Source organism: Apostichopus japonicus, chromosome 16 (assembly GCF_037975245.1).
Source record: "Apostichopus japonicus isolate 1M-3 chromosome 16, ASM3797524v1, whole genome shotgun sequence".
In the NCBI taxonomy this organism is placed as follows: domain Eukaryota; kingdom Metazoa; phylum Echinodermata; class Holothuroidea; order Aspidochirotida; family Stichopodidae; genus Apostichopus; species Apostichopus japonicus.
In genome coordinates, this window is record NC_092576.1 from 32,200,308 (window position 1) to 32,215,179 (window position 14,872).

At 37.1% G+C, this 14,872-nt stretch overlaps 1 protein-coding gene and 1 long non-coding RNA gene across 3 annotated transcripts in view; one reads left to right on the forward strand and one right to left on the reverse strand.

The window, feature by feature from the left end:
- LOC139982167 (uncharacterized) overlaps positions 1–14,872 on the reverse strand; it is an 88,601-nt gene that overhangs the window by 53,449 nt on the left and 20,280 nt on the right. The gene's annotated exons all lie outside the window — the stretch shown is intronic.
- Positions 601–13,121, forward strand: LOC139983630 (uncharacterized). The gene is made up of 7 exons (XM_071997305.1): positions 601–3,499; positions 6,420–6,580; positions 6,906–7,197; positions 7,754–7,954; positions 8,065–8,267; positions 10,560–10,642; positions 11,833–13,121. Exons 3-6 carry the CDS (start codon positions 7,115–7,117, stop codon positions 10,607–10,609), a joined length of 537 nt encoding a protein of 178 aa, XP_071853406.1. The 5' UTR covers positions 601–3,499; positions 6,420–6,580; positions 6,906–7,114; the 3' UTR covers positions 10,610–10,642; positions 11,833–13,121.

Consider the following 14,872-nt stretch of genomic DNA (forward strand, 5'->3'; position numbering starts at 1 on the left):
CTAAAGATCCTATATTTATTATAGTGTATGCACTTGATGAAGTTTACCATGCATTGATACGCACACAGTATGTCTGTCTAAAGATCCTGTATATATTATACTGTATGCACTTGATGAAGTTTACCATGCATTGATACGCACACAGTATTTCTGTCTAAAGATCCTATATTATACTGTATGAACTTGATGAAGTTTACCATGCATTGATAATTTGATACGCACACAGTATGTCTGTCTAAAGATCCTATATATATTATACTGTATGCACTTGATGAAGTTTACCATGCATTGATAGGCACACAGTATGTCTGTCTATAGATCCTATATATTTTAGTGTATGAACTTGATGAAGTTTACCATGCATTGATATGCACACAGTATTTCTGTCTAAAGATCCTGTATATAATTATACTGTATGCACTTGATGAAGTTTACCATGCATTGATATGCACACAGTATGTCTGTCTAAAGATCCTATATATATTATACTGTATGAACTTGATGAAGTTTACCATGCATTGATATGCACACAGTATGTCTGTCTGAAGATCCTGTATATATTATACTGTATGCACTTGATGAAGTTTACCATGCATTGATACGCACACAGTATGTCTGTCTAAATATCCTGTATATATTACGTTAAATGGATGTGTGCCGATAGATTGGCTTCGGTCAGCTTGCGAGTCTATAAGCCTCCATGGCTTCTTTTGCGAGTTCCTGCTTGCGGGAAGATCACATAATACATACATACAATACATACATACAATACATACATATTATACTGTATGCACTTGATGAAGTTTACCATGCATTGATACGCACACAGTATGTCTGTCTAAAGATCCTGTATATATTATACTGTATGCACTTGATGAAGTTTACCGTGTATTAAAACGCACACAGTATGTCTGTCTAAATTCTAAGCAGATAGCTCGTTTTTTGTGATAATGTAAAATAGATTGATTTTTTTCTTTTTTTTGAAACATCTCACGGGCCGCAAAAAAATCACTGACGGGCCGCATGTGGCCCACAGGTTGTCCACCCTGCTTTAGGCAGTAGACATACTCTAGAATTCTGTTTCTGAAACTATATCCTTGGTGACTCGTGTTATGATTCCCTTAAGCTAAACATACTACCCTAGAATCCTTTTTCTGAAACTATATCCTTGGTGACTCATATGTTATGATTCCTTTGGGCAGAAGACATACTCTAGTATCCTGTGTCTCAAACTATATCATTGATGACTCATGTTAGGATTCCCTTAGGTTATACATGATCCAGAAATTTGTCTGGCCAAAGAAATTACACAATAGTGTATAAATAATCCCTGGGATCTAACTTTACAGTTTGGTTTAATGCTTGGAAAGGTTTGATCTCGAACAATTGATGTGCTAACTGGTCGCCCCCCCCCACCATGTGAAGTTACCAAAATATATCCTACATGGTTCAAGTAGTTGAAATGACATAACAATTTATTTATAGCTCATTTCTATTTAAACATTTTCTGTTAAATAGAGACTGAATTTTCTCCATGTGGATTTCTGACTCACAGCATATGCATAGCATTCATGGGGTGGATTTTAACAAGAGCCCAACGGGCACATATGGTTCCTTGCTCAGTGGAACAGTAATGCATTGTATGTCATCACTCAACACCATAATTGATAAATTGAATGCATGGTTAGGCCCACATGTACCAGATATTACCCAACAACTGTATTCCGAATTTGGATACAATCCGAGTTAAGCTTGTGGAATTATTGCAAATTTTATAAAATTTTGGATCCTCCCTAAAACATTGGGCAAGATAACAATTTTCACCAAATGGTCCCAAAGTTATTTGGCCTGAACAACTGGCTCAAAAATATATTTGCCTCCAAAACTTGAACCCCCAAAATATAAACCCAAATGGTCATCAAAAATTTTTGAACTCATAATTTTAAATTTGGAGTCCTGGGGTACTTGAAACCAACACTTTCCGTTCAAATTATCTTGTTCCTGTGCGATACCTATCCAGCTACAGTAGGCTACGTACTAGTCCGTAGGGGGTCGTACTATTTAGCGTCAACAGGTTCATTTCACGACATCTCAAAACAACAAGTTTAAAATACCATCAAATACAATGGGTGTAATCAGAGTGTGTCTGGAAACACGTTTAAAACTGATTGGAACCATCGTGCATACATGTTTTTCGGGAAAAATATGTTTTTGCCGTAAAAATCGTCAACTTTCGCCGTCCGTAGAATTGGACGACGTGATGCTATTGCGTTTTCGCAATGACATTGGACCGCACCACTACACTACAGGTAAGTGCAAATTTTAAGTCGAGAATGGTGCCCATGTGGCAGTAATGAGTGTCCGGGCGTCCGTAGGACACTTATTACTAGGAAATAGTGTCTCATTTGCGTGAATAGTGTCTCAGGGACACTTTCCCTTGCTTTCTACGCCACCGTGGAAAGTGTCCGGTGTTCTCTTTAAAGAGCTTTAACGTGGTTCTGTTGAGTGACAAACATTTCTGGCCCTATCTACGTTCCCTTATTACTTAAAAGGAGGTAATTTACTAGCGAAGACCAGGATGACAATGTCATATATCGGTCAGCATGCACCCTCAAAACTCGGTTAAAGCAGAACTAATACTTCGAGTGTCGACTGTTGTGGGAAGAGGCGAGAAAATGTTATTATTATCATGGAGACTACACTCCAAAGGGACGCTGTCCGCTATATTTCGATCGTCGACTGTCAGTGTCATAAGGCTGCATAATGTTAAATTTATCTTCTGAACTAATTAGTCATGTCTGTCTGACTCTGCTGCTTATCAATCGTTACTACCATTAGGGTAGTTGTTTGGAAGGTCGGAATTTCTAAACGTTGGAGAAAGATCAACCATGTAGGTTGAAGGTAAATGTACTTCAACCGGTACGCGGCTGCAGAAAGTTCCCCGCCATCCGGAGCATGGAGGTCAAATCCGGGGTCAGAGCAGGGAGTTGTTATGGAAAAACTCCCTGGTCAGAGTCAATATATTTATTCAGTACGCGGAAATGTGGAAATCTCCCGCTCTACGTTCTAGGTGTGACAAAGTCTTTATTTCACGCATGCGTATTTGCATTCTACTGTAAAATTTGTGAATGTGCCGTCTACGTCGTTTACGTTACATATCGCAGGCCCAAAATTTCTTAGTAGTTGCATATTTGCACGCACAGTAATTGCATTAAGAGTTGAGACCGTTAACTTACTTAGCCCGATCTGATATTACAAGATGACTTCTCCTGAGCTGGATACCGATGACGAGTAGGCCTACAGTATCATTGGAAAATATCTTTCGTCAGGAGTGTACCCTGAAAAGTCTACGTTAAATCTAGAAAGATCGATAAGGGGAAGATCGAAGAGTTTTAGACTGACGGGAGATTCCGATCTAGTTTTCGTCGGCCCACATGGCAACGAAGATAGGCCCTTGGCCAAAGCCCACAAAATTAAAGCTTACAAGAAGGGTTTGGCGGTAAGTGTTTTATTTGTTTATTTGTATAAAACTTTTAGGAATTATTTCCACTGAAGAAAATGATTCCATAGATATGCATATAACTTGAACTAAGTGCATTGGCCATTTGGGCCTTGCAGATTATAGGTATATTTTATTATTTGTAATCACCTAAGAGTAGAACTGAAAAGTCTAAACTTTATTAGTGTTAGAGAATATCGTGATGCATAATTAGTCGGCAAGACACGAATAGTATTGGGCTACTATAGGCTAGCCTTACTGTAGCCAAGGAGTAGGACTTCGAGAGTTAACCCTTTTTGCAAATAATTTGCTTTATTCAAATTTAAGCCACTCCGATTGGCAATCTCTGAAATAAAGCCTACTTGGTATAGTTTATGTTACTGTGGTAGCTGCCAAACTTCCAGATCGGCTGTCAGTTACATATCAGCTGTGTAGTGTGTACCCATGCTACCATGAGTATACAAGCTTTTAATTTCAATAATGATTATGTGTTTGAAATTGCTAGGTTACAAACAAAAAGAAATCTTCAGGATAGGACTTTTCAGATTATCTGAAAGATATGTCCTGGGATTAGTCCCCTTACTAGTTAAAACACAAGGTAGCAAGGGAGTGGAGGGGGGTCCCTGTCTTGTCCATTTTGGAGGATCAATTGAATTAATGAGTGTTACTTTATTATCTCTTTCTTTTTAGAGGTTTTCCCATATTTTTTTAATATATTGGTGCCGGGATGTGCACAGACACTGCAGCAGGTCGAATATATGTTATAGGTAATCAGTTAATTGGCCACCTGCCCATCACTTCATTGTCAGGAGGTTAGCTGTGTTGGCTAATAATGTACGGTTTAATGGTCCTTTTTGCTGGTGATATTTTAATTATGCAAACATGTACATGGTTATGGTATGAATATTCATTAAACGTTCTTCCACAGTAATTAAGGTTGTTAATATATGCACAAAACAATGTTGCAATTAAATTAGTGCAGGTTAAACCATGGAGCTATAAACCTGGGATTATAGCTCCATGGTTAAACCAAGTTTATATCATTTATATTAAATTTGCAATGTATTATCACATGTAGACACTGCTTGGTGATATACTGTAGTATTGCTAGAATGGTGACCAGAATGGACCTAAAAACTAATATAGGCCTAGTGTAATCTCTTTGACAAATTTGAGGGTGGGTGAATAAATTTCTATTCAGGAGGATAGCTGCAGGTGTTGAGAGAAACAATTGAAAAAAGAGCAAATAAAAATGCACAACAATTTGCTTTTGTTTTATCCCACATGTTATCATGAACTTATTTGACCAAATGATAGGAGTATTTTGGTATAAGACCCTAATTTGAAAGAAAGGGATCCGAGAAGGTGGCTTAATCAATAGAAATATCAGGTTCATTTCAATTTCTGTAAGAGTCCTTGTAGGACACGAGTGGTGACAATTTCACCACCTAAGTATTTTTTTCATCGGCATTTCAGCAGGAGGCACTGATTTTGATGGAATCTGCAATGGAAGTTGTGTAACATGTTTTTTAGATCCTAGCTCATAGGCCTTACATGTTAATGGAATACATATGGACCACCTTATGCGTTCAGCTTATAAATGCTAGGCCTGGGTCGAAAATACTGTTCACAAGCAGCACAGTTATCACTAAATCACTTTGTTTTTTGTCATCTAAAAGCAATATTTGTTTGCATGATTGTAACTGCAAAGTCATTCACCATATGCATATCAAGTTATCAACCGATGCTTAAAGTTTGCATCCCTTTGTTGGCCAGTGCAATAGTATAAGGAGTATGTGTGGAGATTGCCCAGACAATGAAAGATCTAGCTCATTCATTTGTTCTCAAAGTTATAATTTACTAAGCATATATTAAAGATGATCATGATGGTGGTACATTCAGTAGACTTAATGACCCGCAGTACTGTCAGGAATTTTCATGCACTGCAGCCATAAACACAAATTCCGCTAAGAACACATTTTGGTATTTTTTTTAGCTGCGTATAATTAAAGCAACAGGAAAACCTTTACATAGGATTATCTGATATGAATTTCAAAATGAAAAGAAAACTGAATTGTGATATGAAGCAAGAATGACACATGAACATAACAGAGTTCAGTAGGTGAATTGTTGTCATAAAGAAGTATCCGAGAAAATGTCCTAGGTACGTACATTCATATGCAGTTCATAACTAAAGTACAAACAGAGCCATAGCCTTTTGTCCAAAATTCATCCCCAATGAACCCATATGCTTATTTCAACATCTGTTAAACTAAAATTTGCTACTTGGTTAATAACCAAGAAGTCTTTCCTTCCATATACTGTAACTCTACAGTGTGAATTTCTGTCATTAATATAAAAAATTCTGCAAATTCCCTTCAAAGATTAATTTGTAACATTTCTAAATGCTTACAATATATAGATACCAAAGTATAGGTTGTACCAATGTATGCTTCCTACATCAGTTAGGTGTAACCCTGTCATCTCACTGACAGATTCCAAGGCAATTTTCTGACTAACTATCAATCACTCATCCAGTTACTTATACATCTGCCCCCCCCCCCCACCCCACATTCAAAGGTGATGAAAATGGTTACCAGGCCTATGATAGTCCCTAGTGACAATTACCAGCTAGATTGTCAGCTAGATGGATCACTGCATGTGACTTGCATCTCACTTCAGAGATTTCCCATTGGATATATAACAGTTGGGTTTGACAAGTCAGTAAGTATATAATAGGTTTGGTAATGAAGAAAAAACTTGGTAACAGAGTCTTCCAGTGTGAGTTACAATAAAAAAATAAAAAATAAAACAATTGAATGTTTAGCATTTTACAAAACTCAGATAAAAATCACTTGAACATCAGTTCGTATGATAAGATTGTGTATGGTTCTGAATGCTATTTTACTTCTTTTTCTAGATGGGTGTGGATATGATTGGACCCCTTCCAGAGACCATCAATGGAAATAAGTACATCATATAAACCCTATGTGACTATTTTTCAAAATGGCCAGAGGCTGTTGCTGTAAGAAACAAAACAGCAAAAACTGTTGCAAACTTTCTGTTTGAAACCATGGCCAGGTAAATATCCATCTACTTTTGTTTCTACTTTACATAGCATACATATGAAATTAGTTACGTAGACCTACAATTTGCACTGTTTTAACTGTGACCCAGAAAGCGGCCAAATGGTTACAGGAATTTATAGAAGTTGATTGTTAAGTTAATGTCAATAAAATGTTAGTGGGATATGGTCAGTGCTTTTAACTAACTTTTTTTTTTTAAATCAGTGCTGAAATGATTTCCTGATTAAACCATGCAGCCATTCTGCAGATGCCAGTAGTTCATTACATTACTCGTAATCAATACTTTAACAATAGTTATTTAAATGTTTCCATTTATTCAGATTTGGGTGCATGAAAATTGTCATCTCGGACCAGAGAGGAGAATTTGTTAATGCTCTGAACAAGTCCCTGTTTGACATGATAGGGGTAGACCACAGAGAATCCTCTAGCTACCACCCACAGACCAATGGGCTTGATGAAAGATTCAACCAAACAGCTGCAAAGGTCACTCATCAAGGTTGTCAATGAAAACCAACATGACTGAGATGAAATGCTGTCTTCAATTCTCATGGGGTACCATACAGCCAAACATGGTTCAATAGGTCTTTCACCTTTTGCTGTGATGTTTGGAAGGTTTGTAATAATTTAAACCTACCATTGCTGAATAGAGATTTACATTTGCTAAGGCCATATACAGAGAAAAAGCAATCAGGGATAAGAGAGTTTGGACAAATCTTGCATAGCTACACCAGTCCTCTGTACGATAAAAATAATTTGACACATCCCAGGTCCTGGGAAAAACCGCTAAATAGAGGACCATCAATAACCCAATTTAAGTTACAATATCTAAACAAATAAATATTAACCCTGTATATGGTACACTCTGCAGCAAGTACAAAGTATGAACATTCATTAAACTGTAAATGCATGCCCATTAATTTAAAAGATACATGCAATTAATGCCACTGACATTGGTTTTGATTTTCATATACTATATATTTAAGTTGGACCTATAACAGCACAGAATATATAAGGGTTTTATATTTGTGCTGGTTTGAGTATGTGATGTGACTCAAATTTCTGGTTCAATGGTCTTAATAGTGAAAATAAAATATATAAAAATTTATTTATTCTTCAGTCAACAAAGTGTTGTGAATAATTGAATGTTAATTTATCTTCATATATCCAGAGAGCCATTGCGACCAGTCGACATGGAAGACTCCATTGTCCAACCAGAAGCTCCTACTACAGACTGCAGCGATGCACAGCGGGAGAGGGTTTTTCAACTCATGTCACAGTCGCGGGACATAATCAAAGGTGTTGTGAAAGAAAATATTGGCAAAGCCCAAGAACGGCAAAAAAAGAATTTGGATAATAGGCACCAACAAAGGTAATTATATAATGCCATGTTGTACATTGAAGTTGTAGTTAAATGAATGGCAACATATGCATTGTATTATGATGTTTACGTATATCTGCTGGATTTTATTTTATTCACAGCTTCGAAGTTGGTTCCAATGTTCTCGTACAGAATGCTAGAAAGGATGCCCGAATAGGAGGGAAGCTTGAAAACTCTTGGCTAATTGGGCCGTATGAAGTGAAGGCTGTGAATGAGAAAGGACTGTACACACTTATTAACAGTACCACAGGCATTCCTCAGAAGAAGAAATTCAATTCAAATTTACTAAAAGAATTTTGCACAAGTAAGATTTCTTTGCAGTATTTTTTTTTTGGAGGGTGGGGGTGTGGGGGAGGAGGAGGATTGGCATGATTCCTCCAGAATTTCCTTAAAAATAATCAGCAACTTAATCAGTTCTGAGTATTTGCTGCCTTATGTGAGGGTAAAGGACTGTAGCTGTCTTCACACAATAAATCAATTTCGACTTAATGGCCTAAGAAATTAACCATTGTTGCCAACAATAATAAAGACAGGAATAAGTTAATAAAAAGAAAACTTCAGTTTCCTGACAATTGTTTTCAGAAATTCAATTCCATTTGTTTTACTTTCGAGAAGATATTTTATATGATGTCAGTTTGAAACTCTGCAATTTAATGTTCAACTTCTGAAGAGCAGCTTTCCTGGCTTTGATAATAATCGTAACCTATTCATTCATGCTGGCGTGTGTGTGCGTGTCTTTGTACCGCCCACATTGTTAACACGATATCTCAAGAATCGAAGCTTAGATTGATCCCATAGTTTGTGCAAAAGAGTACATTGTTGAGTACAAGAAGCGTATTGTATTGTTTGAGGTCAAAGGTCATTTTGGTCAAATTGTGAAACCTTGTAAACATGGTATCTCAATATTGGAAGCTTGGGCAGATCTCGTACTTGGTAAGATAGTGCATAGCACTGAGTAAAAGAAACTGTTTGATTTTGTCGGAGGTCATTTGAAGTCAAAAAATGCCAAACAGTTACCTCACTCCCCTCTAACCTGTACCTACACTAACGCACCTTCCTAAACATAATATCTCAGAAGCTTGGAACGATCGCATATATGATATGTAATTGTTCCACATTGAGTACAGAAGCCTAATGTTGTGGGCCAAGGTCATAGGTGTACGGGACCATTTTAGTTTGGGGGGGCAGAAAGTTTTGTGCCCGAAAGTTCGCGTGACACTATCTAAGCGGAGCGCCACCATCAGTTGGCGCGTAGCGTACAAGAAAATTTTTGGCAAAAAAAGCCTCTCAGATTGCCGGAAACGGCACATCTGAGGCCTTGCAAGTTGCATATAAACATTCTTTATTTTACAATCTCACATTTTAGAAATTGACACTTCCCCAAAAATTTGGCAAATTAGAAGAAGAAAAAATGGTTACATCACTTTGAAGAGGAAAAATAGGACAGGATATTTTTTAAGCTCATATTTAGTTACCGTATTTATTATTTTAACACAGTACTCAGCTACCTCCAGAAAAACATACATTGTTCAACGACACATAGGCGGGATAATGTCGCCGTGTCGGGTGTGACTGCAATTTGTCTCACAAAACAGTATAAAATGTAACAAAGAATATGATAAACCTGTACTATTAGGCTTGTAGGCACTCCCCCCCCCCCACCTTCCATTCCATCAAATGTTTCTTATATACACTCATGTCGGAGATGTCCAGGTATACAGTTGACTAGTTAGAAATACAATTGATCGTGCAAAAAGCGTGGTAGCCCAGGTGAGCTGCGCTTACGGTGGTGTTACACGGAAATATTCGGGCATCATAATGCTAAATAAAGAAAATCAATGAATTGTTGGGCAAAAATTTGAAAAAGATTTATATTTTATATAAAAGATATATATATATATATATATATATATATATATATATATATATATATATATATATATATATATATATATATATATATATATATATATATATATATATATATAGTTTCTCCTCTGAGGCTGCCCGAATTTTTCAGGACTTTTGCCCGAATTTCTTGTCCTCTGGAAATTTGTTTTTTAAGACTGCCCCGCCTCGTACGCCTATGGCCGAGGTCAATGGATCGTTTGAGGGTTCAAATTGTGAAAACCATGTTTTACACAATATTTCAAAAGGACAGATGTCATATTTAGTATGTTGATGTATCACATTTAGTAAATGAAACCTGTTGTTGAGGTCATCATCATTTCAGGATAGCCTGTGATATTGCAAATTTATTGTTTGTCACATCACACTGCTTTACTAAGATCGAGTAAGTTGTACACCCTAACTATAAATTATGTCAGATTCATGAAAAAAAAAACTGCTCATGTTACATCATTGAATTAATGCTATTTGAAAGAAGTACATGGCATTGCTCACAATATTGCTAGTAATATTATAATAATATTCCCAAGGAATTTTCTGTGCTATGATAGCTGAAGGAGAGAGGGAATCCCTTACACTGGCCAAGTGGCGAGTTTTTCAAAAAAAAATCGTAAGGCCTATTTTTACAATTCATGGTTAAGTAAGTTTCCAGTGTGCTATTATTGTGTTCTTTGCTTTGATTCAACAGAGATCTGTGTGCAACAGTTTTTCTTCAAGTTCTACGAAGCAGTTGTATGACCAATTGAAGAAACTCAAAAAGTTTGAAGTACAGTAAGTGTTAAATATTTCATTAAAGTGCGATTATATGCACTCCATAATCATGCAGTTACTGATACCAACCTCTGTGGTATACATTGGCAGTTACAAGCAAAATTTTGTAGTGCTTAAGCAACTCTAAAAATTCAAGCAGAAACAAATATTGATTAATATTAATGATAAAGGTGCTCTACCTGTTACCTATCATCATCGCTCGGCCAAACGCTTTTAGATGTTTCGCTACTTGTTGCAAACTTTTGTTGTGCTATATAGTAATGATATGTATACTTTCAATGGTTAAGCACTGCATTTAATGGAACTTTTTATTGAAAAATGGGATCCAGTCCTTCTGGTCATATCATTGTTTGTAAGTTTATCGCCCTAAGCCTTGCCTTGTCATGAATTTTACTTTCTGTAATTGAGTGCTTGAACTGTTGGCCCGTCCTGCCAGAATATTTGAATCTAACACTGACTTACGTCGAGACGTGACCTTAGTGCTGCACATAGGTCACACTTGATCAGATCTCACTCTAAGCTTGGCCTTGATACAATACACAGGAATGCGTACAGACTTCAATAGGCTATCAACTTGCCATACTGTATATCTGAATACTCGCATGCTCAAGGAGGATCAGATCCCATACTTGGGGATTCAAGTTGCTATACTCTGAATAATCGCATGCTTAAGGAGGATCAAGCAGACCCCACAAATGAGGTGATCAACTTGCTAGTCTGAATCTCACATGCTCAAGTAGGACGAGATCTACAAGGGCGATCAACTTGCCAAAGTTTGCATTCTCGCATGCTCAAGGATGATCAGACCCTACAATTTGGGTGATCAACGTCCTATAGTATAAATTATTGCATGGTTAAGGAGGATCAGACCCACAAGGGCGAACAACATGCTATAGTCTGAATATACTCCATACATGCTCACGGTAGATCAGACCCACAATTGGGGGATCAATTTGCTACAGTCTGAATGCTCGCATGCTCATGGAGGATCAGATCTGCATTTGTGGCAATAAACAATATTGCTAGTCTGAATGCTTCACCTTGTTATTACCGAATGCTGCAACATACATTAATTTGAAGTACCCATTCGTAATGATTGCTGAAATCATGTTTTCACAGTAATATTTACTTTTTATTTAATTTCTGTAACTTTGAAGTAATGCTTACTATTCATGCGTCCTTTTCTGCAGGCTGAATTACCCCAATGACGTTCTTGTCTCTCATGCTGTGGACCATCTCTACCACCTTGTCACAGGTTGCACCGAAACAGAAGCTGAAGCAGCCTGTAGTCAACTGGGCAAAAGCTTACCAAAGTAATGATCCTGATGCACAATTATCTTTTCAATATGATATGTGGTGTAAACATGCATTTTTTTAGCTTGAATGTGGTTACTTATTAACTTCTCTATTCAGTCAATAATTTTAAACTTTTATGTATAGGAATAGGTTGGTGCCAAGGGTCAGAGCATTTCACCAGGATATGAAGGGAGGCTATCCAAGCTGAATATGATGAGGTTGGAGATGATCAGGTGTTTGAGTATAACAACCAGTGGTTAAGACAAGAACTTGATAATTTATGATAAAAAGGTGTCTTTCATGCATATCGTTATTGTTTGTTCCCCCACCCCCACTGATAGACAATTCCAGAAAAAAAAATCCCGCTTAAAGTTTAAGTATGTTTATATGTGCAAGATAGATTAAAAATAGCAAGCAACAAGAAAAGCAAAGCATAAAATGCCGTCAGATAGCACTTTTTGGAACCGGCAATAAGTGTCCTTATATTAAGCAATATTTAATTCACACATTCCCTCTGTTCAAACCACACTAGATTGGTTTCAATTCAATTCATAACCCCCCCCCCCTTCTCACACACACACTTCCTCCCCCTCCATATATATCAAAGGGTCTGTTTTTCTAGCTCCCCCTGGCAAGGAGAAGAAAATGTGCACACAATTAGTATACTGAATAGAATTAGTATTTCTATTATCTTATAATGCATAAGTAATGTCATTGTTAGGTTGAATCAAGAGCAATGTTCCCAGAGAACTCCAGTCAGAATGATGGTATAAGTAAATCCTGGGATTGTTTTTGTTGATTGTGAAGTTCAAAGGACTCTAAGGTGACAAAATTCTAACAAAAGTCTCACATAACAAGCATATATTTTACCACACGTAGAAATTAAGTTGTTCTATTGGTAGTTGTAATCTATAAACTCATGTGTCACATCCAGGACAGTAAATGGCAGTTAGTTCGTCTTTCTTCAGGTAAATGGAATTTTTACATTCACCATCTAATTTTTTAAATTTTGTTCTGCTATGCTTTGCTTTGGTCACACGAGTAGGTACTAATTAACAGAAAACTGGCTAAAACAAGCAGAACAATTATCTTTCCAAGATGAGGGAAGCCAGCTCACTTGATATAGCATACATTCATTGTTAGTTCTAAGCATAAACATAGAGTCGTGACAGTATGGGTTAGAAAAAATTGATTTGTCATATTACGTAATCTCAATATCAATGCTTAATTTGTGTGCTGATTTAATAAACCTATCCCAGACGAAAATAATTCCTGGCTTTTAAGCAAGAGTCAAGAAAACCCCGGTTTTCCCTGGATATCCAAGCTTTATTCCTGCCTCAGGTAGCCAGGAAAAGCCAGGACTTTGAAAGTCCAGCCTTTTCCTGGCTTCACCCAGCCTAACAAGTCCACACTAGGCAGGAAAAGCGAGGGCAATGCTGTCCTGGCTAGGCAGGAAAAGCCAGGACTTTGAAAGTCCAGCCTTTTCCTGGCTTCACCCAGCCTAACAAGTCCACACTAGGCAGGAAAAGCGAGGGCAATGCTGTCCTGGCTAGGCAGGAAAAGCCAGGATTTTGAAAGTCCAGCCTTTTTCCTGGCTTCACCCAGCCTCACAAGTCCACAATAGGCAGGAAACGAGAGTGGAATGCTGTCCTGGCTAGGCAGGAAAAGCCAAGCTTGCCTTTTGCCCAGTATTAGCTAGTTGTAAGATGGTCAGCTCTTACATAAAGTTTTCTTTTGTACCATAGTTTTACTTGTTTATTAGTTCAGTGCTCACTGTACAGAGGGCTATACATTTGTACAGTATATTTGTAAGTTGTTTTGTGGTCGGGGGGGATTAAGATTTCTCTCTTCTGGGTTGCTAAGCAACTATCTTTGTTCTTCCTGGAAATTAGCTCTCACAGGAAAAGGGGTCTGTGTATATATATTATAGGGACAAAAGAGTTTTGTGAGGGTATAGGAAGTTAGGCAGTTGGCCATGAGTATTGGAGCAAGACAGTTGCAAAAGAGGAGAAATATAGTTTTAATGCTGGATAGTTTGTTTTAAACCTTAATTTACAAAATCAAGTTACTGTAGTCATTATTATTTTTTGGAAGGAGTGATATTCACCTGACAGTCTGGCACGCATTTTACTATAAAGGACATTATTTACTCTAAAGGATATTATTTACTTAGAGGATATTATTTTACCGTAAAGGATATTCTGGGACACCATTTGTTTAACTGACATTATTTTACTGCAAGGATACCCTGGGACACTATTGCTTATTAATTAAAGGACACTGTTTTGTTGGGGTTGGACATTTATCATACAATTTAGTCTGTTCAACTATACTGATGTCGTGGAAGTTGTTCTTCCTGGAAATTAGCTCTCACAGGAAAAGGGGTCTGTGCATATATATTATAGGAACAAAGGAGTTTTGTGAGGGTATAGGAAGTTAGGCAGTTGGCCATGAGTATTGGAGCAAGACAGTTGCAAAAGAGGAGAAATATAGTTTTAATGCTGGATAGTTTGTTTTAAACCTTAATTTACAAAATCAAGTTACATGTAGTCCTTATTATTTTATGGAAGGAGTGATATTCACCAGACAGTCTGGCATGCATTTTACTATAAAGGACATTATTTACCATAAAGGATATTATTTACTTAGAGGATATTATTTTACCATAAAGGATATTCCAGGACACCATTTGTTTAACTGACAGTATTTTACTGAAAGGATACCCTGGGACACTATTGCTTATTAATTAAAGGATACTATTTTGTTGGGATCGGAAATTTATCATACAATTTAATCTGTTCAACTATACTGATGTCGTGGAAGATCTGTACCTGATGTCACCAGCACGCCAACTCACCAGAACAGATTTATAAATTAAGTGTATTTACTTTAACATTTGGGTGCACGTCACGACTCTAAGTCATTTGATTTAAT